The 27420-nt window shown below is 36.4% G+C and overlaps 1 protein-coding gene across 2 annotated transcripts in view; it reads left to right on the top strand.

The window, feature by feature from the left end:
• Window positions 1-27420, top strand: part of ARFGEF1 (ARF guanine nucleotide exchange factor 1) — an 85403-nt gene that overhangs the window by 8369 nt on the left and 49614 nt on the right. For both annotated transcript variants that reach the window (XM_085052969.1, XM_085052968.1), the window contains exons 2-4: window positions 18104-18134; window positions 21994-22150; window positions 23193-23339. In XM_085052969.1, the coding sequence (XP_084909095.1) occupies window positions 18104-18134; window positions 21994-22150; window positions 23193-23339 (335 nt within the window). The remainder of the gene's footprint in view (window positions 1-18103; window positions 18135-21993; window positions 22151-23192; window positions 23340-27420) is intronic.

Raw genomic sequence — 27420 nt, 5'->3', positions numbered from 1 at the left:
GCAAAGATATTTTAGCCGGTGCTGGATTCAGGAATGTTTTGCTCCTTTTTTTTCACTTGAAGCCACTTGAAGTGACTCCCAAGTGTCAATTTGCATTGCAGTTGATTTGAATGACCAACATGCTTCAACATTGCAATGTGCAGCCTTGCAGTTTGAGAGAAATGAGGGAGGAGATATTTTTAGACTTTGAAATTGAGATAAAAATACTGAGGTTGACTGAAGGTACTACATAGCGTTTTATACTACAGTCTGAGCTGTCTGGTTCAGTAGTGTGAGGTAGACTTTCAAAGTCTCAAATCTGTAAATTAAAAGTAAGTAGTGTGCCAGTGGTGTGATTTTTTTTGGTAGCTTCCCATCATATTTCAGTTTTCAAACGGTGCTACAAATTAATGCAGATACACTTACACAAAGCAGTGTATTTTAATGCAAGTTGTAAGCATAAGCCAACAGGAATGTCCTTCCAAGTGAAGATATGTTTAGCAAAGGGGTGGTTCTGTTGTGTGTAAAAAGAACACACTGCTGCATGCCTGGGAAGTGATGTTGCAAGTGTTAACGGTGTGTGTAAAGGTCTGGGTGGTACTGTTACCTGGACTGAGAGTGCAGCAGCCAACATAACATCACAGAGTTCTTTCTGCTACTCAGGAAAGCTGGAAAAGGCAGAGTCTTAACTTGGCTTGCTTAATGTGACTGTGGTGTTTGCAAGAATGTGGTCGTAGGTCGTGTGTGGAGTGTAGGAAAGTGAATAGGAATAAATTAACCTCTGTTTTCATTATTCTGAAATGGAAACAGAGCTTTATAGCCTTAAGTAAAATTACTAGAATAGAACAGCTGCATTTGCATGGAAGTTTGAAAGCTGGATAAAAACTAAGTGTCTGAGAAGTGTGATTAAAATTTCTTCACCTGCATCAAAATGAGACACTTGGATGTTTTCCACTTGTGATTTAACATACGAAACCTGATTTTGTGTGACTGTGCATATAAATAGATCTCAAATGCTTAGAAATTTTTCTGTAAAGAGAAATAGTTTTCTTCTTTAAAATTGTACTTTAGCACTGTGGGGGATATAGTCTGTGGTGGTTTGTGATGTTCAGAGAAGCTTCAGGTTTGTATCTTAGCTCCTTTTCTCTTCCTTTCTGCATCTAAGTTTGACCTCCTGAGTCTTGCTCAAAAGAAAATCTGTGTTCAAATTATTAACAGCCTTTTATATTGAAAGAAAGGCAGCACTTGGACCATTCTTTCCGTGTTCACCTCCTTACCACATGAAAGCTGAAGCTGCTGTCTGCTTGGTTGCTGTCCAGGTCTTTCAGTGATGAACTTGAGGCAGGTGTTGAGTTTTTTGACTAACTTCTGTAGTTTTTAACAGTTTATACTTAACAGTAATTACTTATACTTTCTGCTTCACGGAGATTCTGCTTCTCCTACTTATTCTTTAAGAGCATTTTAGGACGCATAGTTAAATAAACTGTAAACTTAACTGTATTGTTAAAAGAATTTGTGTAGTCAATGCAAGTACATTTTCTCATAATACTTTATCATTAACTACGGATCCAGTGGATCCAGTGAATATGGAACTGAATGCCTGAAATTCTTCATAGTTCGGTAAGCAGTGGTAAAATAAGCACTTTCTTGTAGCACGGTTGGCAACATGAATAAAGTTAATAATACTGAGTAATGTTTCACTTGCCTTCTTAAGGGTATCTGAGAAAAGAGAGAATAGTTGTCATATGAGTAATTGTCTTAATTTATGCAATCTGAAGTTCTAAAAAAATTTATTGGCTGTAAATAAAGGAGAGAACATGTAGAACTAAGATTTCATTGTATTAATAATTAATGCATATGTTCTGTACTGAAGGCAGTCACACTGGAGCTTTCAGTAATATTCATATTCTTACTTCATGTGTTCTTTCAAATATGTTAGTCTGAGCTGCCTTCTGAATCAGCACTTCATGAAGAAATCAGGACTTCAGTAACTGGATTATCACCTTGAATGCTTCATTTAAAAGAGCTCACATCAGGACTTGTGATTTACAGTTTGAGCTTTCTAATACAAACTTTTGTTTGAGTGAAAATTACAAACTTGATAGGGTTGTAACCTCGTTGGGGTGCATACTACAGACATAAAAATAAACTGAAGTCCATATTTTTCTGTTATCTTTGTTTCCTCTATCAAATATAACTTTATGAGTTATGAATTTTGTAGACTATCATTAAATTGCAGTCTTCTGACCATCATCTTGTAACTGGAAAAGATAATGATTTTCTTATAATTCAGAGCTACAGCAGGAGGGAAATGGCTTAGTGCTCTTTTAATTAGAAGGTTACCAGTAGTATAATTCATGTATAGACTTACATGTGACCTTTAAACTTTTAGTGGCTGAAATGAATGAGAGTCTTGCTGTGTCATGTGTTTTGTTGCTTTTGGAGTTGCTGTAGTGAGCAGGATACTTAATGGGAATATGTTGGGGGTTTGTTTTGTTGGTTTTTGTTTGGTTTTTGGTTTTGGGGTTTTTTTTCTTTTGCAATTTCTCTAGTTATCATGGACTTAAAATTACCTTGTATTTAAGTCTGAAATAAGGCTTAGTAATTTTCAGCTTTTAAATTACCATTTAAATGACCCATTTCCAAAAGGGAAAAACATGCTTGCACTCAGATACCTACAGCAAGATTAAAAATAAAATGTAGATTTTTCCCAGGGGATCTTTTAATTTGATTCTGGCTGTTCTTAAAACTTGACACTGCACAAGACCTTAACCAGTCCTTGGTTGTATCTTTGTGTTTGACAAGTCACAAATTCTGTGACCAATTCTGGTCATCAGAACAGAAACAGACCTCATGCACACTGAAAACATTATAACAAATGATTGTCCATGTTGTCAGGAAGATAATCAAAAAGCCTAAGGTTCCCTTTTTGCAGGGTGTAGGAAGGGTTTCTACCCATACTTTAATCAGCTTTAACTCTGAATTTTATTTAAAAAAATCTAGCAGTCAAAATAAATACCTACTTTGAGAGGAAGATGCTCACGTGACTGGCTTAGAATAATCTTTTTATGCCAGGATTTCTTTTATTCTGTGAGTCTGTTCTGTATGTATATTACATCTAATTAGTATGTTGTATACTTGTGTTTATGGAGGGCACAGCAGAGATGTAATTACTTTTATTACCTTGAGTAATCTGTGAAATTTGTATGTGATAGTAGTTTGTGGTAGTTGGCTGTACTTTAAAAAAGCATGGAATAAGGATGCATCATCACTGCTATGCATGCATGTTTACTCCTGAAAAAAAACATTTAAAAGAGAAAGGAATGTTTGAAGGATTGTGTTACATTACAAAGTCTGCTGAAGAGGTGGGCTGTGTGAAGAGGGGACACGTAGCTTTTGTTCATACTGCCAAATGATCCAAAAACAAGACTGAGAAACATAATGACAGTCTTGTTCTGCAGCAGCAGCAGCCTGTCTTTGCCAGAGTAAGTACAGAGTATTAGTAAAACGTTTATTTCAGTCTTCGTTTGTCACCAACCAAGCAAATGTCAAATACAGCGTAGTAGAAAATAACAGAGAAGTCTGAAGAAATAGTTTCATCAATAGGTAGCTCTGTCAAAAATGAATGTATGCTTGCTTATATATGAATGCCAGAAGCCTTCAAAAATAGTCAGCTGAGAAAGCATCAGTGGTTTTTCAAATGAGGATGCTGTCTTAACAGGCCAGGAGTGAGAAGGGATAATTTGTGGGAAATTCTTAATTCCATAGCATTAATTATTAAGGTGTGAATATTTAATTTGTTGTACTTGACAGAAAGCTTAGTCATGCTAGGTAAATTATTTCAACTGTGTTGACAGGTAACATTCAGTTGAAATGTATTGAGCAGTTCTTGAGTCCTTCTTGACCAGGAAGTGATTTAAGATGTAGCAATTAAACAGCTCATCTGTAATAGTGAGCAATCTCATCATTGTATGCTCAGAGATAATCTCAAATTTAGCTTCATAGCAGTCACGAAAAACTCACTAAAGACCATATTTTTTCTTTCAAAGAGTCATGCAAGATTGAGGGATCAAAAAGGGGAGCAAAATTAGAGCTGATTGTTTGCCAGGTGTTTTGTTAACAGTTAGTGGATATCAGCTATTCGTAAAAGCTTGTCAAAAGCCTGTGATAAAGCTGGTATGAGCAAATAGCAAGGCAAACACACCCATATCCATATGGCATGTACATAATAGTATCACAAAAATATTTGGGGAATATAAACATACTGAAGAAGACAAAATACATTATTTACCTTTTTGCTGTTTATGGAAGCTGAGGAAGTTTCCTATAGAGGAATTAAAATGAATTAGTCAGAAATTTCCCAATTTGAAGTTTAAAATAAAGATCCTATTAACTTGCTAGGATTAGGAGTTTTTAAAGGGCCTTAAATCTGGAATTGCTGGACTGTTTAATAGAGCATGTTAGATTTAATTTTCATTAATTGCTAACAAAGAAATGGGAGGTACTAAAAGTGACTAGAGCTGGTGGTTTACTTTTAAAAAAAAAAATTGTGCCGGGGGTATGAGGGATGAAGGAATCTTGAGAACTTCAGCCTGTCAAGTCTGAACTGTAGCAAAGAATAAAACTAGTGGAGAACAGAATGGATGTGTGTGCTGTGGTGAGGAAGGATCGGTGCAAAATTTTTTGAGGGGAAACCTACCATCCTAAACCTGCAGGGCAGAGTCACTGAGTGTATAGATAAGTGTAAGATAACCCAGTTTTACAGTGAACCTCAACCATGTTGCTCACTCAAGGTTCCTGAAGGCACTGAGCTCTCAGGATTACATGTTCTGCTTTCCCTCCAAAGAGGTGTTTCAATTCTGTTTCAATTCTCTAAAGGTTTGTGGTGTTTTGGGGTGAGTGGTGAGGTGACAAAGGTTAATTAAAGAAAATATTTAACAGTGAAAACGACTTGCTAAAGGCAGCAGTTGTGCTGTACTGACCCACTTACTCCTTGATCAAAGGGCACTGGTTGGATGCTGCTAAATGCCAGCTGACCTGTATCATAGGAGGAGGAGACTGGTTAAAAATGTGGGTGCACAAACATGGGCTCTAAAAAAGACTTACATCTGTCAAGAGGGTGTGTGGCATTTGACTTACTGTGAATGTTTCTGTCAAGATATTGATTCCTTTGTCAAAAAGACAAATACGAAAACAATAGAGAAAAAGAATGAAGCAGTTAGGCTGCTTTATAAAGATACCATGTGTTCCATGTGCAGTTTTGCTCTCTGCTGCCTTCTTGATGCATTGGAAGTAAACAAGCATGATTGAAAATGTGGAATGCCTTCCAGAGGTGATAAGCAGACTGTGCTTTTTATTCCCTGAAGGGGAAAGAAATGAGGGATGGATGTAAAGGAAGTTTATAAAATTGTAAGTAGCATAGACATGACAAGAGAATAATTGATTGTAATTTCTCATAATGCAGATACAGAGATCCTGTAAAGAACCCAGTGTATTTAAGTAAAGCAAAAAAAAAGTTCCTTCCTGCAGCTTATAATTTCACTCATCCCAAAAGTTAAAATGGTTTGAAAAGTGATTAAGTGAAAATTTAACAAGGGTTGTCAAACCTGCAGGAACAGTCTCTGTACAGGAAGAGTATAAGCCACAGATGGCTAAATACTGGTAGGAGGGAACTATTGCAGCATTCCTGCCCTGTTTTTGTAATCTGCATTTACTTGAGCATATGCTGTTGGCCATTCCTGGAAGCAAAATGAAGACTGGATATCAAGGGTTTAAGAAAAACTTGCTGTTCCTGTATCTTTCTGTCCAATACAGTCAGATGTTTTTAGATTTTAATTTCTGGGTTTGTTCCCCAGTTCCCAAAGCTCTCACAAACTTTATTTAAAAATCTGGGGTAGGGTTGCTCTGGTTTTGTTTGCATCTTTGGACACTGGTCTTATGTATTTCATGAAACATTCATTGTCCATCAGGCTTTATTACTTGCCTTCGTTCCTCTTGTTCAAAATTTATTTTTCTACTACATCTGCGCTTTATGGTGAAATAGCTTTTGAGCTGGGTAGTACAAAAGTTAAAAACTATTTAATTATTTATGTATTAAGATGCATGGTTGGCTGCAAAGGAAAAAAATTTTTCTTCTTAACTAAATGGACTAGAGCTACTGAATACAAATCCCTGTCTTATGACATGAAATGATGATTGAAAATACTGATGTTCTGGGAATGGCATCATGAAGTGAAGATACACTAATTCTAGAATGAAACTTTGCATGTAGGTGTAAAAAGCTGTGTTGTATCTGAAGTAGGAAGAACAGAATGCTTGTATAACACAAGGCGAGCTCAACTGTTGCAAAATGTACAAGTAGCTTGATTTTTTCAGGTCATGTTTGGTCAGGCCTTAAAATGTTGATTCATAAAGAACCCAAGTACATAAGTGAAAATAGTTTTTGTTTCTTTTGAGTTTCTGTGATAATTTATGTAAATGCAACACTTTATGTATACAACTGTAATACTGTTACTAAAGTATGAGTGTTGGTGCTGAGGAGAAATCGAGAAACTGGCTTTGTGACAAATTCATGTTATCTCCTACTTCTGTTACTGTGTTGTTCATGCTGTCATGAGAGCGTAACCTCTTGAAGCAGGACTCAGTTAAAGAGTAATATGCCTAAGATTAGGGGCCTTCATATGTATCTGTATTCCATAATTATTGTTCAGCTCTCTGCTGGCTTTGGTGAATGCTTGGGCAAATTCTGAAGCAGACATCCTGATCCATCTGCTGCACAGCTCCCTCAGCTCATGACTGCAGTGAAAACTTGCATTTACAAGAGGTCAGGCAGACAGCATACATGAAAACGTGCAGGGAAAAACATCATATATGTCAAACTGAATCCTAGATGGAGTGCAACATTTGTGTTTCTAAATGTAGGTTCAGTTGAATATTTGAGGTACTTTTTTGGTTGTGAATGCAAACAGCTAAAGTGCTAATTACATTTTAAGAGTTAGTCAGATACTTAAGAGACTTGTTTCTGTTAAGCCTTCTGTTATTACATTGTTTGACTGCAAGTGAGTGTGCAGAAATTTCTCTCTTATAGGGATGGATATGGTGGAAGAATCCAGCAATTACATTGCAGAGGGGTGAGATAATTTCATACTATCAGGTCTTTGATTTTTTTTTTTTTTTTTTTTTAGTCAGACTGCTCATTTTTGCCTGCTTTGAACTTTAAAGGTCAAAGTTAAAAATGATCTTCAGAGAGAAGCTCATTCTGTCCTTTCAGATGAGATCCAAATCCCAGGATTTTGTTCTGGATATATTTCATTTCAGATAAGCTTTCTCAGGCAGGTAGAAATGAATTGATTAAAAATGGTTTCCCTATTTCAAATATAATCTTGTGTCTGCAAATTTTGTTCCTGCTTTTGTTGTATATGTTTATTTATAAGTATGTCTATATTATTATTACTTTTTGACAGAAACCCACACTTTTCAAAGCCGAGGAATGTGCATGAGTTTCTGATTTTAAGAATGGCTTTCTCTCTTTTCCATCATTTAAAGGAGGGGAAAGAGAGAAAGCCAAACTTAATATGAAAAGGCACAATGCATTACTGCACACTTGTTTTCTATGTAAGACATGATACTACATTTCTTTCATATCTGATAGCCTTCACCAGAAATGTTATACATAATCAGTTATGTTCCTTTGAGTTTGCAGAAGAAGAACTGAGGCTGCTTTTGACTTTTCTGAATTTCAGAGGGCAACATATCAAGCTGCTGTGGCAAATCAAGAATTACTGATGATTCACATTCTCTAGAAAGAGGCAAACATACTTGACAGTGTGGAGCTACTGTTTTCCTTGTGGCTTGGAGAAAGCATAAACCCACCATGTCCAGAGAGAGTGTCTGCAGCCCTGCTCTTGCATGCAGTGCAAGCTACAGTTCTGCTGAGTGGAACAAATAATCAAGTGAAGTAATGAATGTTTGAGAAAATTGATAGGAGGATGAGATGTACTGAGTCTCTCTTCAGGATACACTATTGAGAATTTCTGTCTGTCCTGATTTTTCACTCTTTTCTCTTTGATGAGTATGCTGAGAAACTAATGTATCCCATCAGTTGACTCAGGTAAACAAGAGTTGGGTTGAGTCCCCTTATCTTGCATGAACTATTCTAGAGAGACTGGTGGAGTTACATTTACTTTAGGCCGTTAAGTTCTATCATCCTTTGAGGCTCAACCTTGCCCCCCTCCCTTGAATTTGTAACTTAATTTCATTAGTAGATTCCCAGCTCTTTTTAGGGGGGTTACAAGTGTTTGCAGGAATTCACAGAGTGCTTTGTAATGTTGGGTTGCTGTGAGAGAGGTGGTGTTAATGAAGTCTCACTACTGATAAGAGTTACGCTGATTATAATCACTATGTTACAGAATTTATAATTTGTAGTCAGTTTCTTTTTTGTTATGTGCTGCTTAGATGGCAGCTATAATTCTTTGCAAGAATACTTGAAAAATCAATTCCTAAGGCAAGAAGCTGCTTTTTATGGTTTGCTTAGGTTTTGTTTTGTCTGTCTCCAAAGACTTGCAATGTTTTTCTTAGTCCAGCCTGTGCTATTTTCCTGAGACACACTGGTAAGAATCTTTTTATATACGATCTGTATATTGTTGCATTTGGTGAAATGGCTTTCTCTTTAAATTGTAGTTATTTGGACCTGAATAATTGTAGTGTACCCTCTCATCAAACTCTTGTAGGAGGTCTGTCTTATATTGGTGTTTCTCTGCATTATTTTGTCCTCTTATATTCTTTAATAAAGAAATAAATTACCTCCCTCAACGCACATTTTCATGTTTCCATGTTGAATTTCATTTCTGTTCTGTTATTCCAATCTGTTACAATTTAACAACCCATAAATCCCCAGCAGTCACAGTAATACTGGGTAGAGCATTTGTTTTCTTCCCCATCCTACCCTTCACCACATGGCAAAACCAGGTGTATGAACTCATCCATATTGTGGGTTTAAAAAAAAAAAGTCTTTTAAAATTTAAGTTAAAAATGTTAATATTTATGTTCTTAATCCAGTGTTACTTTGACACTTTATAACTAGTAAAGTCCCTCTGCAATTCTATAGCAGCTGTGCAAGACAGATGTACTGGATTAATACAGATAAATTATGCAGCCAGGAGGAAAAGGATGTTAAATAACAACTGATTTTCTGCTGTTCAACACAGTGAATAGCATTGTAAATGTTTCTTGCTGAATAGTTTTTCTTCGTTTTCAGTAGGAGTTAATTCATTTGTGTGTATAGCACACATATGCTGTCTTCTTTCTTTAGGCAGCAAAAAATACAAAAAAAGTAATAAAAGTATCTGAGTGAAGGTAGTTCATGTGGTTTTCAAAATGTGCTACCTGGCTCCATGTGGATAGCACATTTGGATTGCTGTGTTGCTGGGGTTGTAGCCTCTAGAGTCAGAATTTACACGACTCACAAATGTTTTAACACATGACATGAGAAAGAGTCAGAAAAATTTTACACATTGTGAATATGAAAAAGAAAATACAGTTGCAGGCTTTCCCCTCCTTATGTGATAAAGAAACATTATTGTCCTGTCAAAACTTTACTTCATTGCAAATAAAGCAGTAATGTTGATGAAACATTGTAGGTAAACTTCACAGGGTTTTGCAGTATATTTATTCCAGTGCATTTTTTTGGTGTACACTGCAATGGGCAATTCTGTTACAGCTCTTCCTTCCCAAAACATGTGATGCACATGAGGTGTGGCAACCTGGGGTCACGCAGATCTACAGTGAGTTGGAATAGCTCACTATGAAAACTAAAATTATCAGGCTATTTGAACTCCATGCCTTGGTAGCTATTGTGTAGGGAGTTTGCAAATAAGCACAAACAGATGGTGGAATAGGAGGAACCACCCTTTTTGGTGGTCACCCTCAGATAGACTGGATTAAAGCACATTGGAAAACTGTCTCTCTAGGCAAGATACTTTTTATAGTCTGGTTAGGTCACTATGTATTTGATGAGCAACCAAACTGCTTTTATGTTAATGCACCTTTTCAGCAACTTGTGCCAGCTGTTGTGAGCATGAAACCAACACACAGAGGTAGTGAGAGGAGGTACCAAAAGGCTGGCACAAGGTATTTGAGGGGTATGCCCTGCTTGATTAAAATAAATACACATGGCTGTCCTCTTGTAACTCTGTTTAAAGATGTAAATAGAAAGTTTATTTCCATTCTTTGATACTGATCTAGAGACACAAGTTTGAATATGGCTGGGAGTTTGCTGTAGATTTAATAAAGGATGGGGACCCTTCCCCTCTGCTTCCTCCAAATGAGGGGAAGCAGAGGGATTTACTGATGTAGAAAATGAGCTTTTCAGCCACGTTAGAAAATAAATGTTACTAAGAATGACTGCTATTCAGTTACCCTTGGAAATGTGTGACCTCTGTGTGTGTCACCACTCCTCAAGTAGTCAGTGAAGCAACTTGACAGTAGTCTCAACTTGGTTTAGCAAATAGAAGGATTATTACAGGAAATCCAGTTATAAAACCCCACCGGACTGAATTATTCTGAATTAATTTTAAGCAGAATGAAGCTACTAGAGTTGTTTTGCTTTTGTGTGGATTTGCCAGTGATTCTGTATTTGAAAATGTCATATCTAATAAACTGAATGAGTGGGTAGTAAGTTTGGCTGAATCAAGACAGGTTGTGCATTCAGGTTTCAAAATTTGCACCACAAAATTGCATATTCCTGATCGGTGTATTATGAGCAGGGCTGGGGAGAAGTTGTAGTTCTGTATGAGTGTCTAAAAATGGCTAAAAAGAAGACTGAGAAAAAAGGAGAAGATTACTTGAAAGATTAAAAAAAGCGATAAGGACCATGAGACATAATGACTTTGGAAGTGCAGATATAAGAGCAGAGAAACACTTTGACAGGATTTGCTGCAAATCTGTAGCATATCAGAAACTATGGCATGGGTAGTAAAAACAGATAATGTTTCCTTCCTGTATTAGCACTCTTCAGAGGAATTAGTGTCATCTAAAGTTGAAGCATCTTACCAAAGTCTGCACTGGTGGCTTCTGAGCTTTTCCTTTGTGTGTATGTACATGTAAATATTTCTCTGCATGCTTCAAAAGTTACTACTCCATGTTTTTCAAAGATAATGAGAGATGACTTAGCATTTCACTTGATTAGAGGGTTTCAGGGTTTTGTAGAGCACAAGGAGGAGGATTTACACAGAATTTCATCAAGAGTTATCAGACTCAAAATATAACTGATATTTGTTTGGAATGCTACTTCTTAAATAGTGTTGATTAATCTACATACTTGGTTACTCCTTCCATACATGTAAACATGACATTGAAACAGTATAATATGTTGGAATGGAAGTGTACAAATATACCCCTGAGGTTGTTTTATTTGTTTGAACAAGAATTATTTCTTACTATATTATTATATATATTATATTATTATAAATATTTCTTATTATATAAATGGTAAGTGAAGACTAGCACAGTAATTTTCTTAAATCTGTGCAGAACTTTGCTGTTTTCTGTCCCTGTGCCATAGCTGTGTGAGCTACAATTTTACAGACAGAGGAAACTAGGTATAAAGAAAAGTTAATTAACCCCAGCAAGAACCAGTAGTTGTACAGATGTGTGAATAAACTATTAACTGAAGGCCTGTGCTAAAGTCTGTGCTCAGGAATTTTGAGAGGGAAGAAACACTCATGATATTTTCATGTGGGAAGAACATATTCAGGTAAAATTCAAACTTTGATGCTGTATTGTGCTTGCACTGGCATCTGTATTTCTTCCAAGCCCATTTTTCTTTAGGTTAGCTTCTTGAATTAGAACAAAAACTGCACCCTAAAGGCCTAGTGCTGCTGTCAGCCTCTTCTTGGACTCCCACAAATAGGCTTTTTTTGTCCATCTTCTAGACACTGTGTTGAAGAGGATTTGAGGGAAGGGAGGAGAGATCTCTGTGCATCCTGCAAGGTATGACGGAAAAAGCTATTTATAGGATTTAGAGGAAGGCATAGTGCTGTTGTAGGTATCTTGGGAATTCCATTAAGAAACAATTTCAGCTTTCATAATGAGTGGTTTGTTCTGCAGGCTACCTAAAATACTGATCATTTCAGTATTATGTTCCTATAATGAATTTGTGTACACGGTTACCAGTTTTAGGCAGGTCAACCTGATTTGATAATCTAGGGGAATAGCAGTGGTGTACTAAACTGTTTAAATATTCTCTGCTGGTTTGAGATCCCAGTGAGGCTTTATAAAAAGCTTTCATTTTTTGTCTGTTTGCTATTGCATGCACTGATACCAACTGACACTGCAGGTAGATGTATTAAAAGTTACTGAAGTTAATTACACCACTAACTTAGTAGTTAATTTAACTGCTACAGTTAAAAAATAAATTGGAGAGGAAAATACAGTAATCTGAGTTTGACACTTCTCCATACCTCCTCAGCACAAGGAAACATTCTGAAACTTGGGGTAGTTCACAGGTCAGAGGCAGTGAGGCAAAGGCTCTGTGGGAGCAAGAAGAGTGATCAGCTGAAAGCATGAAGAAAATCTCTGTGTGTGTTCTAGACACTTTCACTTGGCAAATCTTCAGCTTTGTGGAAGATCTGCAAGCAGTTTAGATGTTAGGGACAATGGTTGGGCAAAACCAAGTGCTAAATTTGATGCATGTATTTTTACATAAACTTACTGTTTTTTCTTAAATGTACTCACATAGCAGAAATTGCCCACCGAGAGCAGCTCTGGATCATTTTTTAAATACAGTGGCACTTGAGTTAAAAGCAGCTGTATGTTTCTCCAGTTCCATTATTTCAACGCCTTAGATGTAATTATGTTGGGTTTTTTCTGAAGTCTTTTTCTTAGTGGCTTTTGGGTGTTAGTACTTCCTTACTTTAGCTGAATAGACAAGAGACTTTCTGACACTGCTTGAAGCTAACAGATGTCCAGAAAACAAATAAATTTCAGATATTTACTAAGAAATATATTCTAATAACCCAGTTTGGGGAAGAACGTACTCAGCATGACCTGTTTGGAATTTCATCTCATTGAGGGAGAAAGTGGTTTTTTTGCTTCTGTCAAATTTATATGGCTTTACTACTGTAAGTTCAAAATTGGTACTTTTTTAAAATTAAACTCTTACCCTTTGTGTAATAATCTTATTACATTGTTAGGAATGTAGTTAATTAAAGTTATGTTGAAGTAAATACTGAATTTCTAGTTTTATATTACAGAGTTTCTGTATACCTTAACATGGAGAAAGACATTGTCAGTACTGTTAATGTGGGAAAATTTGGTAGTTTTTAATCATTTAGTTGCCACAATATTTAGTATGATACTGGAGACAGTCACTAGAATACTTGGATGGAAGAATGCCAGCTAAGTCAATTCAAGCAAAGCTTTAATGTTTTAATTGGATTTCACCTTTTTTTTTTTTTAATATAGATAGAGATATAATTTAAATTCATCTTCACTGCTTGTTCCTTGAATCTTATCTGCTTGCTTTTGACTTGAAAGAATTGAATGCAAATTGTTTCCTTCTCACAGTAGTCTTCCATGGTATAAGTCATGTGAACTCCAAACACTGATTTGTTTCCTTGAAGTATTGCAGCCTGTGCTGCTTTGGATGGTTCTAGCTTCTGATTACCCAGGATGCTTACAGTTCTTTAAAATGTCACTGCTTGCTGTCATGAGTTCGTTATATATTTTATAAACTTTTATTTTGATGCTTACAATGAGTATTAGGCTTTAGATGTGCAGATCCTTGTGGAATTGAGACTTATGCATGTGCTTCTCGGGCAGGTAACATCAGTTGTTTGGAATACAATATTATGGGAATGTAATACATACTTGTTTTTGGATATAGCTCTGATGCAAGAATGTAAAAACAGAATGAGAGATTAATTAAATACTTTTATGTGTGTGGGGTTTTCCTAATGCCATATTTTGTAATGAACTTGTAAAGTATTTTTCCACTTTATGGTAATCGTTTGCATTTTTCCTAATAGCAAGTTGTATAAGAATACTTTCTCCTATAATGTAGCACACATCTTGATGTTGATATCACAGAACTTAGCTCTATGTAGCATTCCTAAAGGTAACAGTTTAATTATTCCTTACTTGATGAGAATGTTATCCTTGACTTCTGCCAAAGTTTAACTGTAGAATATTTAAAATTCACTTAGTATGACAGCATATTTAGGTAGCCAAAAGGAAATAATACCTAAAGATACCCATTTGAAATTTAGGTTATTAGTGATGCCCTTCAATGTAGTTAATGTTTAGGTCATACTTTGAATTGGATACAAGCAGGGTGAGCAGTGAATTAGTCTTAAATTGGAGTTTGTTCAGTATTATAATCCAGTATTGCCCACAGCACCTACTTGACCTATTTGGCCATTTGGACATTGCTGTTTGGTGTTACTCACTGTCATTACAGAGAGATTTGTAGATTTTATAGTTGCGAATAAGATTAGCTGGTTATAAAATGTTAAAATAAGAAAGAGAAAACTGGAAATTAGTTGGTTTTTTATATTAAAAACTATGAGCAGTTTGAAGAGGGTAAGGAAAGGCATTCAAATGACATGTTAAAGTAATGAATTAAAGCTGGAGAGGGGAGAATGAAATTTTGGATACCTATTATGGTGATTTATCTCTGGCTAGCAACTAAGCCCTACATAGCCTCTCACTGTCTTGTATCAGAGGGAGAACTGGAAGGGTAAAAGTGCAAAAACTTTTGGTTGAGACAATGCAAGGTAATTAAAAAAAAAAAAAAGGGAAAGAGGGAGAAATGACAGCAAAGAAAATCAAACCCAAGAAACATGTGTGATGCAGAAAACAAGCAGTAGCTCACCACCAGGCGACCCATTATCATCCAGTCCCCAAGCAGCAATAGACAAACTGCACACACATCCCCACCTCATGCCCCAGTTTTTTATTCCTGAGCATGACACCATATGGAATGGAATATCCCTCTGGCTTGTTGGGCTCATCTGTTGTGGCTGTGTCCTCTCCCAACTCCCTGGGCATCCCCAGCCTGCTCACTGGTGGGGTGGAGTGAGAAACTGAAAAAGGACTTGACTCTCTATAAGCACTGCTCAGCAATAACTAAAATATTCCTGAATTATCAACAGTGTCTCCAGCAGAAATCCAAAATACAGCACCATACAAGCTACTTCAAAGAAAATGAGCTCTAACCCAGCCAAAACCAACAACAAAGGTCTTAGACATTTTCAGAGATTTCTTTGAAATTATGATGGTCTGTAGAAGTGTAGATGAAATGGAAAATTATGTTGGAACTCATGCACATGACTCATTTTACCTGCTAGGTGAAACAGTTGATGCATACCATTGTAAAACTGCAGAATAATATATCTGTTTGATCATCTCTAGCTTCTGTGTGCAAAAGCTTCATGTATTTCCATTAATTCTGTGATAGAGCTGTAGAAAGAGGTCTTCTAGAGCTGTGTGTGAATGGGAGATTCGGAAGAGGTTTATGTTGTCATTTCTGCACTTTTAAATAATTAAAATTAGTTCAGTTTTAGGACACATAATCGTTTCAGTGCCATAGAATAATCTGAGCTATTTTTCATAGTAATTCGGTATTTACATCACAGATAATACAGACGAAGCTGTTGTCCTTCCCTAGAGTTTTCATTCCCTATTTCAGTATCTTATGTCCTTTTTTACTTCTTCCTTCCCAGAATGAATGGTGATTCTGAGATAATAAGGTTACCCAGCTCTTAAGTCCTCTCTGTTGCAGTTTTGCTTGTGTGTTTGGAGAGAGGGAGAGCAAAATAAGGAAGTAGCCTATGTTTTCAGGCCATACTTCATCTTTCTTTTTTAGCTAATTTTCAGTTCTGCAGGGATTACTTTTTCTCATTTAAAAGAATGCATCAGTCAGTGTTCTGGTTGATCTGTCTTGAACAGATTATTTATCTAGCATGAGAATTGTTAGTTACCTTTATTATAATCTGGTTTTCTGCTGATAATGCTTCTTGAATTCTTGTATGCTTCCTACTGGATGCGGTTGATACACGACCATGAAATTGTACTGTGATTGTGTTGTGGCGTGCAGAGCAGAGGGAGCAATCAGACAGTGAAAGAAATTAGATTTTCTCTATTCTCAAGGGTAAAAGTAAAGTTAAAATCTACTCTTTTACCTCATTCATACTAATAGTATCATACCATGTGTTTCCCTGCAATTAAAAATATTTCTGTCTTCTAAAAATAAATTACATCAGCTACTGTAAGAACCTTCCTTTTTATTTAACAAAGGTTATAAAATCAGTAGTTTCACATTGATAGACTTAGGCAATGGTGCTTGAAATGGTAGTAACATTTAGTTACGTTAACACTTCTGTAAGCCTTTTACCTCTGCTCAGTTTTGTTGGCAACTTTAAACTTGGAAGCCATTTACTTTTATGGTTGATAATGTTGTTTGTTGGACAGTCTTCAGAGTATCTCAGGGTTCCTGGTTGTTACTGGGTGTGAATGCTAAGGTGGGAGATAAAATAATGGAAAGTATGAAGATGCTGGAAGGGAGGAAGAGAGTTTCTTCTCCTTCCTGTTGGTCAGGAATTTGTCGTCAAGCGAGTAGAAGAATTGAATGTCATAACCTGGGAAGAAGGTATGCTTTACTGAAACATTGCTGACTATGAGCCTTATTGTTATTATTCTTACTTATTAAGGTGTGCTTGGTGTCTGGAATATGGAGTTACTTTTTCATGTTTTGTCTAGTCCTGGGTAGCCCAGATTTGAACAACTTTTGGGGTAGCTGTTTCTGGGGTGAACCACTTACCTGCTAACCTCTGGGGCTTACTGGGGGTAAATATGAACATCAGTCTTACCATAAATAATATGTAGATTTTAAGTTGATGTGCATTCCATATGTTTTCTTGATGTTGAGGAAGTCAGTTAGGAAACATATTTTCTACTAGTGATTAGTGATTAAAATACCAGGCTTGAGAATCAGTGTTCAGTAAGTGAATCAGTATGACCCTGTGCATGGTGAATGAAAGACAGGATGCAGACAAAGTGTGCTTTTTCTGCATGGGAGCTTAGTTAGAAATAGTAAGTTGGTGGTTTTTTTGTCAGAATCAATCCATGCCACTGGTTTAAGGCTTATATGCAAAAATCCAAGTAAAGTGTTTGGTTTAGTTGATTATGGTTTTGCATGTTTGAGCAGGACTTGATATTGGAATGGATTTCCTGAAAGGATTTCTTAAACAAAACACACACACACATATATATATTCATTCTTGATCCTATGGAGTTTATTTCAAATATGTATTGCTTCAGCATTGGAAAACCTAGGCTTTATGGAATTCCCTGTGATTTAAGTATGCAACATGACTGCAGAATAGACTTGAATAGACTAGACTACAGAATAGAATAGACTACAGAATAGAATACTATTGAATCAAAGATGTTTCCTAAAATTGGTTCCCGTAATTTAAAATTATTTTGAAATGTGTTGTTAAAAAATTGCTTGAAATGTTTGTCAAAAACATTCAACTATACATCCTTCTGTTATACATCAAAATAGTATGGAAGAGAGGCACTACAGACTTTTTTCCTCCCCATTAGTCATTTCTGTGGTATCTAACACTGTTTAAAACCAAGGGTGATAGGTGGTCACTAAGATTTCACATAAAAACTAGCAGTGGTGGATTGTTTGGTTGTGTTTCTGTATAATCTGCGTTTATCAAGCAGCATAAACTTTATATCCTTTTTGGGTAAGTTAATGGTTCTAATAATACTTGTGTTTTCCTTGTTATTTCTGTATATGTCAGCTGTGAAAGAGCTGGCCAATGTCTTCACAGAAGTGTTCTAGCAGTGTGATGTGTAGGGGGCATGGCTGGATGCAAATTTAAGCATTCAGTTTTGATTAGAGATTTGCAAAATAATAATGATACAGTTTGCAATCAATACAGGTGAAGAGTAGAGGTACTTACGAAACTGTAAGCAAGTCTTTTCTGTTTTATAATAATCCCAGTTTCAAATATTTACCTAAATAGTTTTGATTTCCAGTAGTTTTCTGTTATTTAATTTTGTATTTGTGGTTATGATACCATTTCTATAACTATGCCTTTGTTTCATTTTACAGAGGAAATAAAGGCTGAAACAGAAAAGCAAAGGTATGTGATAATTCATCATATTAAGTGATAGTGCTTTTAACATTTTAAAATGTGTGCCATAATTAATCTGCATGGGGAGTATGGGCTCTCTCTGAGAAGCGTTTTCAACATATTTTGGGTGGTTGGTGGTATCTGGAAACATACAGATAGTGCTGCTTTCTGTGACTAGCTGTTCTGGTGCAAGGCACAGGGCTTGGGAGAAGCAGCAGAATGTAGCTTAGAGGGAGCAGGGTGGTTCTGTCTGGCCTGGGAGCATAGGAAATGGGGATCAAAGTTGGAAAAGGTTTTTCTTTGTGGGTGGCACAGAAATTTCTTCCAGTGTATTGGAAGAGTCTTGAAGTGGATTCAGAGAAAGAAGAAGAATGCAGATAAAAAACCTGAAGTGAGTCATCAAGGGGAGGAGATTGGGATGAGGAAGTAGGAATGACCAGAGAAAAGTAATATAATTGGAAAAGACAGTGTCTGAAAAGGACCTGGTTAGGAAATAAGTGTAGATTTTTGAAAGCAGTTCCTCTACAAGTGAAGGTAAACCCAAAAACTGACGTTCAGCAGTCTTCTGCTGTCAACAAACTTTTAAGTATTGCTAAGCTGTGGAATCCATTATTGGTATTTCATTACATGTTCCACAGGATCATCTTCCTCATCCAATGTGCCTTGCTAACTCTGAGTCAGGGCTGTGTGGTGAAGACTGTTCATACCACTTGTTGAAAGAATTGGATCAGTGGGTGAAACTGAGGATGAAAGTTTTCTTAGACAGATGGGTGCTGCTTGTTCTCCCCTGTAACTGGATTTCAGTTTTGGTAAATCATTTAAACCGCAGCTGTCAGAGTTGGATGCTAATGATTTCTGCTTCATCTCCTGGATATTTGAACAGAAAGCTACAATGTTGGTTTTCATTTCTAGCTGGAATAAAGTTTCAGAACTTTGTTTCAGAAGATGTAAAGGAAAACTTAATATCAAATATGCTGAAAAATTTAGTCTTGCAGCTTATCGAATTGGGCATATAAAACTTAGTGGGTACATCTGATTGAGCCTCTGCTTCGCTTTCCACCAGCAAAATAAAGTCAATACCGTGAGCTCACAGTAAGATTGTAAAAATAAATTTAATATTTGTGTAGTGTTTAGAAATTTTTTCATCAAGCACCACAAGATTATCTCAGACAGAAAGTAATAATGTGAATTTATAATAGGTTTTTCTTAGAGTAGTATAAATAAAGCAGAAGTCCACATTGTGAAGCACGATAAGAAAAAACGCTTTATGTTAAATATTCAGTGAGCAATATTTGTTCTGGACACTGAATAAGGAAAAGTAATATCTTGTCCTGTAGTTAAATATCATGCTAAAACTAATGAGACCACAGAATTAAAATTATTTATACAAATAAGGTTCAGCTGATTCATAACTGCAGGTGCATAATTTCTGCCCTATTAATGTCTGAAGTCATGATTTTTGGGGTTGTAGAGTGTGTATGTCTTCCTGTATACATTTTCTAAATAGATTCTGATTTCTTCAGTGCTGTCTTTATTTTGATAGTAGCCTTTTGCTGCTGTGAAGGCTTTGCTGGACTTGGAAATCATGAATGGACTTCTCTATTCTTAATTGTAGAGTCAAATACTTTAGGTGCAGTTGAAAATACTGTTTTTCTAGGCCCTAGAATAGACAAGCGTCTTAGTCTATTTAATTATTTTCAGTTTCTTACTTCTGTAATTGGGATTCAAATACCTTAATAAGGGATATCTAATGATGATTCTTTAAGTTTTCCTGTCCCTATTAAAGGTATCTAACCTCAGTTAACCTGGAATGCAATGAAGAATAGATAATTTCCACCTTCCAGAATTTTTGCATGGAAAACAGCTTCTTTTGTTTTGCTGTTTGTTTTTTAAACAGCCTGGTATTTGGTACTGGGGAGCAGGGGAAAGGAATAGAAAAGCACAAGCTGATTTATGTAACCATTACACAGCAAATGCTGCCAAAATAATTTTCCCAATCTATTGTTTGATACATACCTTAGTCTTTCTCTATGGCTAATACATAAATATCAGCATATTTCATAATTGTCATGCTTGGTAGATGCCTTGTTGGAAGAATGTTTTGGGGATAGTTTCTGGGTTTAGAAACAATTCACTGACATTAAGAAGTCCTTTTGAGTTTCTCTTTTCCCCCTCCCTGCTATCCCCTTCCCTTACATTGTCAGCAATGTGATGAGCTTACTGAGTTGCTTTTCCAGAGACAAATGTGCATCTTCTTCCATATTTCATATCTTGCCCATTTTAAAATAGCTTTCAATTAAGAGAATTAAGAGATGCTACAGGCTTATGCAGCAGCTTGCTGTGGCATGGGTGCTTCATTTTCAGAATCTCATCATGGCCTGTTCCTTGTTTTGAACAATTCTGGGTCTATTTCCAGAGTGCTCTTTTAACTTAATTTTAATGGTTTCAATGGATGTAATCACTAGATGAGGAGCAGTCTTGTCATAAGACATAAGCAACAGATAACTGCCCTTTCATTCCTCAGAGTAGAGCTCTTATAGGAATATCAGAGAGGTTTAAGAACATAGAAGAATCATGTACTTCCTCTGCAACTTATCTGATTAGGGTATTGTTCAAAAGAGCTCTGCTTCCAGCAATACAGGGCAATAAATATAGTTGTGCATCCAATAGAAGAACAAACCTCTGCTTTTCTTCAGGAAAAAAATGTGTAGGGATAAATTCTTAAACCTTCAAAAGATATTTATTCAATAAAAAGTAGCATCTTAATACTAATTATTCACTCTTAAGTCTTAGAATTTGGGTGCCCTTTTTAAGCAACCTGAACAAGGAGATCTGTTTGAATGTGGTGCCAGATACAATCTTAAGGACAATCCAGCCTGCTCCTTGAAAAGCTGCAACTAATTTGTATTGATTAGTTTAAGGCCCACACCATAATGCATGGGACTGCAATCATGCTTTGGATTTATAATAAACTCTTAGCAGTTCATTTTTCTACTTCAGGAACATGAAATTGAATTCATTCCTTGAAGCATCTAATTTAATTAGCAGCATGCATAGGACCTGTATTTTAATGCAGTTGTTCTGTAAAGATCTATTTTAATTACTGCAAGAATTCTGTAAGGCTTTCCTACAGAATATGACATTTTGCATTTTTTTAAATACTCCTAATCAAGTCTGTGTGAGACAATGTAGTTTACCTTTTATCTAAAGATACTTATGTGTGCACAAAAATGGTTAGGAATGCTTTATATAAAGGTGATGAGTTATGCTGTGAAATGAAAAATCTGAACATCTTTCTTTGAGCCAAACTGCATTGATGCACTCATATTAGTGAAAAATGACCCATTCTTAACTATCCTTTTTTTGTATTAATGAGCATGACCTTTGTAAAGGTGCTATAATCAATAAAACTTCACCAGCTCATAATTTTCTTGCTTTTGTACAGTTTGTAATTTCTGATAATTTGCCTAAGTGAGATACACTGGTGACCACTGAACTGTTAATTTAAGTGGTGTTACCTGAAGCAGAGATGAAGGTTCAGCTTTTATTTTGTTAGTTTGTTGCTTTTGCTAATCTAGTCAGGGGAGTCCTTTGGTATTTGAGAGGAAGCAAGTCTCTGTGACTCCAAACCTGCAGGGACGACTGAATATTCCCTTAGTGTGCAAATGGGTCAATTTGCCTGGTCTACAAAGGAGCCATGAAGTATAAGTGTTAAGAATGCTTTACATATTACCATTGTTAACTTCATAGAAGTTATTATTTCCTGAAGTTAATTTTCTTGATATTTTATTTCATTCATAAACGTTGTGGTGGTGAGAACTATTTGTGTAATCACTTTACAGTATTCTAATACAATCATTCTGTTTAGTCCCCCTCATGGAGAAGCAAAGTCTGGTTCAAGCACTCTTCCACCTGTGAAATCAAAGACAAGCTTCATTGAAGCAGACAAGTACTTCCTACCATTTGAATTGGCATGCCAGTCCAAGTGCCCCAGGATTGTCAGTACATCTCTAGATTGTTTACAGGTCTGTATGAAGATGAACTTTAACTATCAACTGTAAAATCCTGTTGCTTTGGAGGGGGAGTGCAGTTGTATGTCATAAATAGTATAATGGGGTTTTTATTATTTTACTTTATTGCACAAACAACCAAATAGAATGTATTTCTCACAAAAGATGAATGTGTGCCTTATTTATTATGTAGTGTATGTATGTGGTTTTTTCTGTATATACGTGTTACCACAGTTACATATTTGAGTTACTATGTACAGCTACCTATTTTCATGTGTTTAAATGTGTGTTGAACTAACACAGCAGGTATAGCATTAGCAAATTCATTTTATGCTATTTACAATTGCAGTAAAATATTTTCAATTCAAGGTGTCTAGTCTCTCAAAGCTCTGAGGCTCCTGTAATGTATTCAGAAGAAATTCTTCAGCATTGTATGTAGCCCTTCACTCCTCCAGAGCAGCCCAACAATTAATTCAGTTTACAGTCACAGGCACATGTGTGCCTGGCCAGTTCTCATACCATGATGCTACTCTGTGTAGCATGGGGATTTACAAATACTCTTGTGCCTAAAGTGTTCAGAAGATGATCTTACTAATTTTGTAATAAATTCTACTTTTAAGTATTGAAGACCTAAGGAAAGAAAAGGATACTAGAACACTTAAAAACAGAAGAAACACTTAAAAATAGAACACTAGCTAGTTGCTTACGTAGAAAGCATTTGCAGCTGGTTTATCTGGTATAAAAATATTTGTGTGTTGACTATATATGAAGATGTGTGATGTTAGTTTTTAGAATCCTTTTTGTTTTAAAACATTGTTAACCAATGAACAAAACCTTTAAACTTGCAACAAATTGTATTGCAGTTGCTGACTGAAAATGGAATAAGTGGAATAAATGGATTTGTAAAACAATCCTCGGTGTTTTATGAGACATGGGGTAGAATGTACTGTTTTAATTATTCTGTGCAAGTTAGATCAACTGAATTTATTTATTATAACAAAAAGCTGGCCTGATTTTTTTAAGCTCTTATTTACATGTTTTTTTCTCTTCTCTCCAGAAACTTATAGCATATGGGCATTTGACAGGGAACGCTCCAGACAGTACAGCTCCAGGAAAAAAACTGATTGATAGAATTATCGAGACAATATGTGGCTGTTTTCAAGGCCCTCAAACAGACGAAGGGGTTCAGCTACAAATAATAAAGGTAACACATTTAATACTTCTGTATTTATAGTGATGGCAGCAGGAATACATTCATGACCCCAGAGTTCAAAAGAAGAAGTGCTTATTTGTAAATGCCATGGTAGTTTTAAAATATCTTCTGGATCCGGTTTCTTGGAGATTGAAACTCCTTATCCTGTGCCCATCCCCTAATTTCTCCAGCTTCATTTTGAGTGAACTCATGGTTGTGGCCTCAAGTCTTGTACATGGACCACTGGGTGAAATTTCATTCACAGCAGACCTGTGGAGCCTCTAATTGTGAGGAATTACTGTCAAACAATCCAGCACTCCCAGTGGGGGAAATGGTAATTAAGCAGCAAATTTTAAAATCCGTTTTGGAGTTGGTTGATGAAATGCAATTAGACCTGGCAGTTGGACATTACCATGGTAGCTTTGTGCTGCTGCGTTACACACTTTTGCTTGAAGGAGGTCCAGGGTTTCCTTCCACAGCTTACATAAATATTGCATGTGGAGTTTGTACAAATGTTTCTGGGGAACCTGTTTTCTGATTGCAGCCTTTAATTATGGGTATTTGTTGCAGGAAATTACTATGCCAAGTACTAGAATTTAGCTGCCTAGTGGAAATGCTGTACCCTGCTCCTGTAACAGTGGTCTTTGAATGGCTGCAATGGTGAGCAGCAGTGAAGAATACAATTGAAATTAGTTAAGGGATATGGAGTGTTTGTTACTTATAATCTTGTTTATAAGTCTCCTGAGGCACTGGCATTTCTTGCAGACTGTATTTACTTGTTTCAGTGCAAAGAATGTAGTTTGTTCTTCTCCCCCTGTTCATAGTTCAAAGCTTCCTTGTTCTTTTTTGCACTCCACTTCTTCAGCAAAGAGCTGTTATAAATGTTGTTTCATGCTACCGTTCTCTAGATTTGTTGTGTTGTTTTGCCCAAGCATTTAAGATCTTTTTCATCCTGCAAAGGGAAGTTTTCATTGATCTAAACTTTCAGTGGCTGAAACTATTACAACTCTCTCTTACTGTAATACCATCTCTCTGAATGCTTTCTTCTTCCAGTCGTCCCTGCCTGAAGGGGGCTTTTCTAAGAGCTGATACTCCTTCTGTCCAGGACAGCAGCTGAGAAAGTAAATTCTTCAACAGCTGTGAAATGCATTAAGTGTGTCCACTTACTTAGTGCCTTAATTTTTTTACTGTGTAGATTTAGCTAATTGCCATGGTAGAATGACTGTGGAAGTGGAAAGTGCTGTTCTGACTTGGACTCCATCTTTGTCCAATACACTGAACACTATAAAAAACTTGAAAATTTTAAATAACATTGGCAGAGACTTCAACTTTTGACTTTGGAGGAATAATGACACTGTTCAGTCACATTCTTTTATGCTTCATAACTCTTCAATTCTGAGATGAATGTGGACCCTGCTTCTCCAGTATGATATGAAGGATGGATTATGTATCTTCTTAGATTCTTCTGTGGTCCTGGTGGTTAGTATTTTGTCTGAAGAACTTTAATTCCATCAGGGAGACAGAAGGCAGGGGACCTGGATCTCCTGCTTTTTTGTGCTGGTGCTCCCAGGCTGTTATGCACAACATAAGCAGCACTCCCACAGGGCAGCTGCTTCACCAGCACCACGGTGAAAGCTGAGAACTTTGATCACTTGGACATCTTCTTCTCTGGAGCATTGTCTTGGTTCTGCATGCAGAATCAGTGGCCCTTGCATAGCTTGCTGCCCTCACTCTGGGATCTGGAAGCCATCGTGGGGTAAGAGTTTACACACAGTGCTGTTTCTGAGTTACTAGGTGGCTTTCCAGGGGTGGAGTCATCTTAAGCCTGTTCCCAACAACCAGAGCCACTGAGACATTCTGAAAATACCTTTCTGCTGACTACTAAGGAAATAATCTTGCTGACACCGAGGAGTATAATTTGTCTTTTTTTAGTTATCTAAGCTTTAGAGTCATGTCCTGTGGTAGTTTTGATGGTGGCCAGTTTAACTTTTCTGCTCCTATTTTTGCTTGCATGTTCTCTCTAATGCCCTTGTTCTTCATCTACCAACCCCGTGATGAACCAGACTGGGAAACTGGCTTTTTCCTTCCTTTCGCTTGTAGTTTAGTTCAATTTGATGTTGAATATTCTGATGTGAAGCCATGTAACTTTCTTGTGTAGTTGTTGTGGTGGGGATTGTTGTGCAGAAAAAATGCAAGTAATTAGACTGCTGATGCAATTAAAAGTGTTTTATTCAAATTGTGTGTGAAATAACATCCCTTGATTGAATCTTTCTGCCTTCAGGCTTGCTTTCCTAAGGCATCTGTGGCATTTGTGGTGTGTGAGTGCAGACTTGCACTTACAGTTGCAGAGGTCTTAGCTGAAGTTCTGTTTACGTTTCTTCTGGCCTTTTGGTGCCTGAAGAACTAAAATTATGATGAAACTTGTACTTTCTTATTTTAATCTGTGAAGAAAGAGTAGGGATGAGGAGGAAGGATGGGACACCTTATCAACTGTTTATACTCATGTGTTTTCTTTCCTTGATTTGCTATGTATGAAAAGTATTTGCTATTATCTAGGTACTTCTACAGTTTAACTTATTAAAGTTTGGCAGACAAAAATCATTGCATGTGCTTTATATTTGTAGTCTGAAAAGCTGAATGTTATTTAATGACTTTTAGTGTCACTTAAATTCAAAAATTATTTATCTATGAAGGTTATTCGATATATTTGTTGTTTTGTGGTTTAAGCAGTTCAGTTTCCTGTGTTTTTTCAAAAGTCAGTCCGTACTAACGTTATTTTGTGATATGTAAATGTTTGGACTTCAAGTTAACAAAACTATTCAAGTAAAAAAAAATTATTATTGAAAATAACCCTCTAGACCTTGTCAAAGGAAACAGAATTATGTGGTTCCAGCAGCTAATTAACACTAGAGAGAGGAGCTAGGGCTACCGTGTTTTATGTGCTGTTCCAAGCACTCGAGTTTCCAGGCAACTGAATTACGAAATTAAGACAAAGTAAGCCCGTGCTGATCAGATGACAGCTGTACTGTGTCATAAATCTTCCAAAGATAAGATGATCAGAGTTGGCTGAGAGGAGGAAAAAACTGACCCTGAGCTGAAAATCATTCTCCTGGTTGTAATCACATTACTTTGTTGTAACCATGCCATTCATATAGAATATTCAGTGTGGAAGGAATCAAAAGTTTAGAGTTATAGATGGATGCTGGATGTTTTTAGCAGAGGATTATTGTTAATTTAGTTTACTTTTAAAATTACATTCGTTTTGCCTCACAAAGCATGATACTTCCTGCACTGTTCTAATGCATTTGTTTTAAATAATAGAAAATTCACTCAGCAAACGTGCTTCAGGCTAAAAGAAAAAATATTGTGGTTGTTACACAAAGATTTGATAATCTGTAACTCAGGAAATCATTCTGAAGTTTCTTCTCCTTTCCCAAAGCCATCCAATGGTTGTTTATAAAAACAAGTAAGCTTCATTTACACTAAGTAGGTGGCAGCACAGAACAGTAGGGTCTTTCTCAAACACAGAACAATAAGTATGAAGGATTGGAGGGAAAGTATAAGGAAACAAACAGTCAGGGTGGTAGCCAGTAGTTTCAGGGCAAGGAAAGCTTGTTGGCTGTTTATATTTTTGCAGACTTTGTGACAAAGAAAGCTTTTGTGGAAGGACCTGAAGAAGAAAGAAGTGGTGCTAACCTTTCGCAAAGGTTCCCTTTCATGCCTAAAGAACAGCAAAGGGAGGAGTAAATAAAGTAGGCTTTTTTTTTTTTCCTTTCCTTTATTTATTAGCTCACAGTGAAGATACTGGATGAAAACAGGTGAGCTAAGTGTGACCAGAAGGAGTAGGAACTCAATTGCAAAAAGCCTTGAGCAGCAAAACTTTACGTGGTAGAAAAGGGCAACATAATATTGTGACTCCATAGGAGTAGCTTGCTGTTCTGACCTCTGCAGAGAGCCATTTTTCTGTCCAGGCTTTGTTCCTAGACTTTGTCCTACCCCATCCCTTCACATAGCATGTATTTAATACTCTGCGTTTACTGAAATCACTTTTAAAACAAACAAAGAAAACCCCAAAACTAAACACCAGAGAACC

This window comes from Lichenostomus cassidix, chromosome 2, assembly GCF_008360975.1.
Source record: "Lichenostomus cassidix isolate B80296 chromosome 2, HeHo_3.0, whole genome shotgun sequence".
NCBI lineage: Eukaryota > Metazoa > Chordata > Aves > Passeriformes > Meliphagidae > Lichenostomus > Lichenostomus cassidix.
This window is presented reverse-complemented; position numbering and strand designations above follow the sequence as displayed.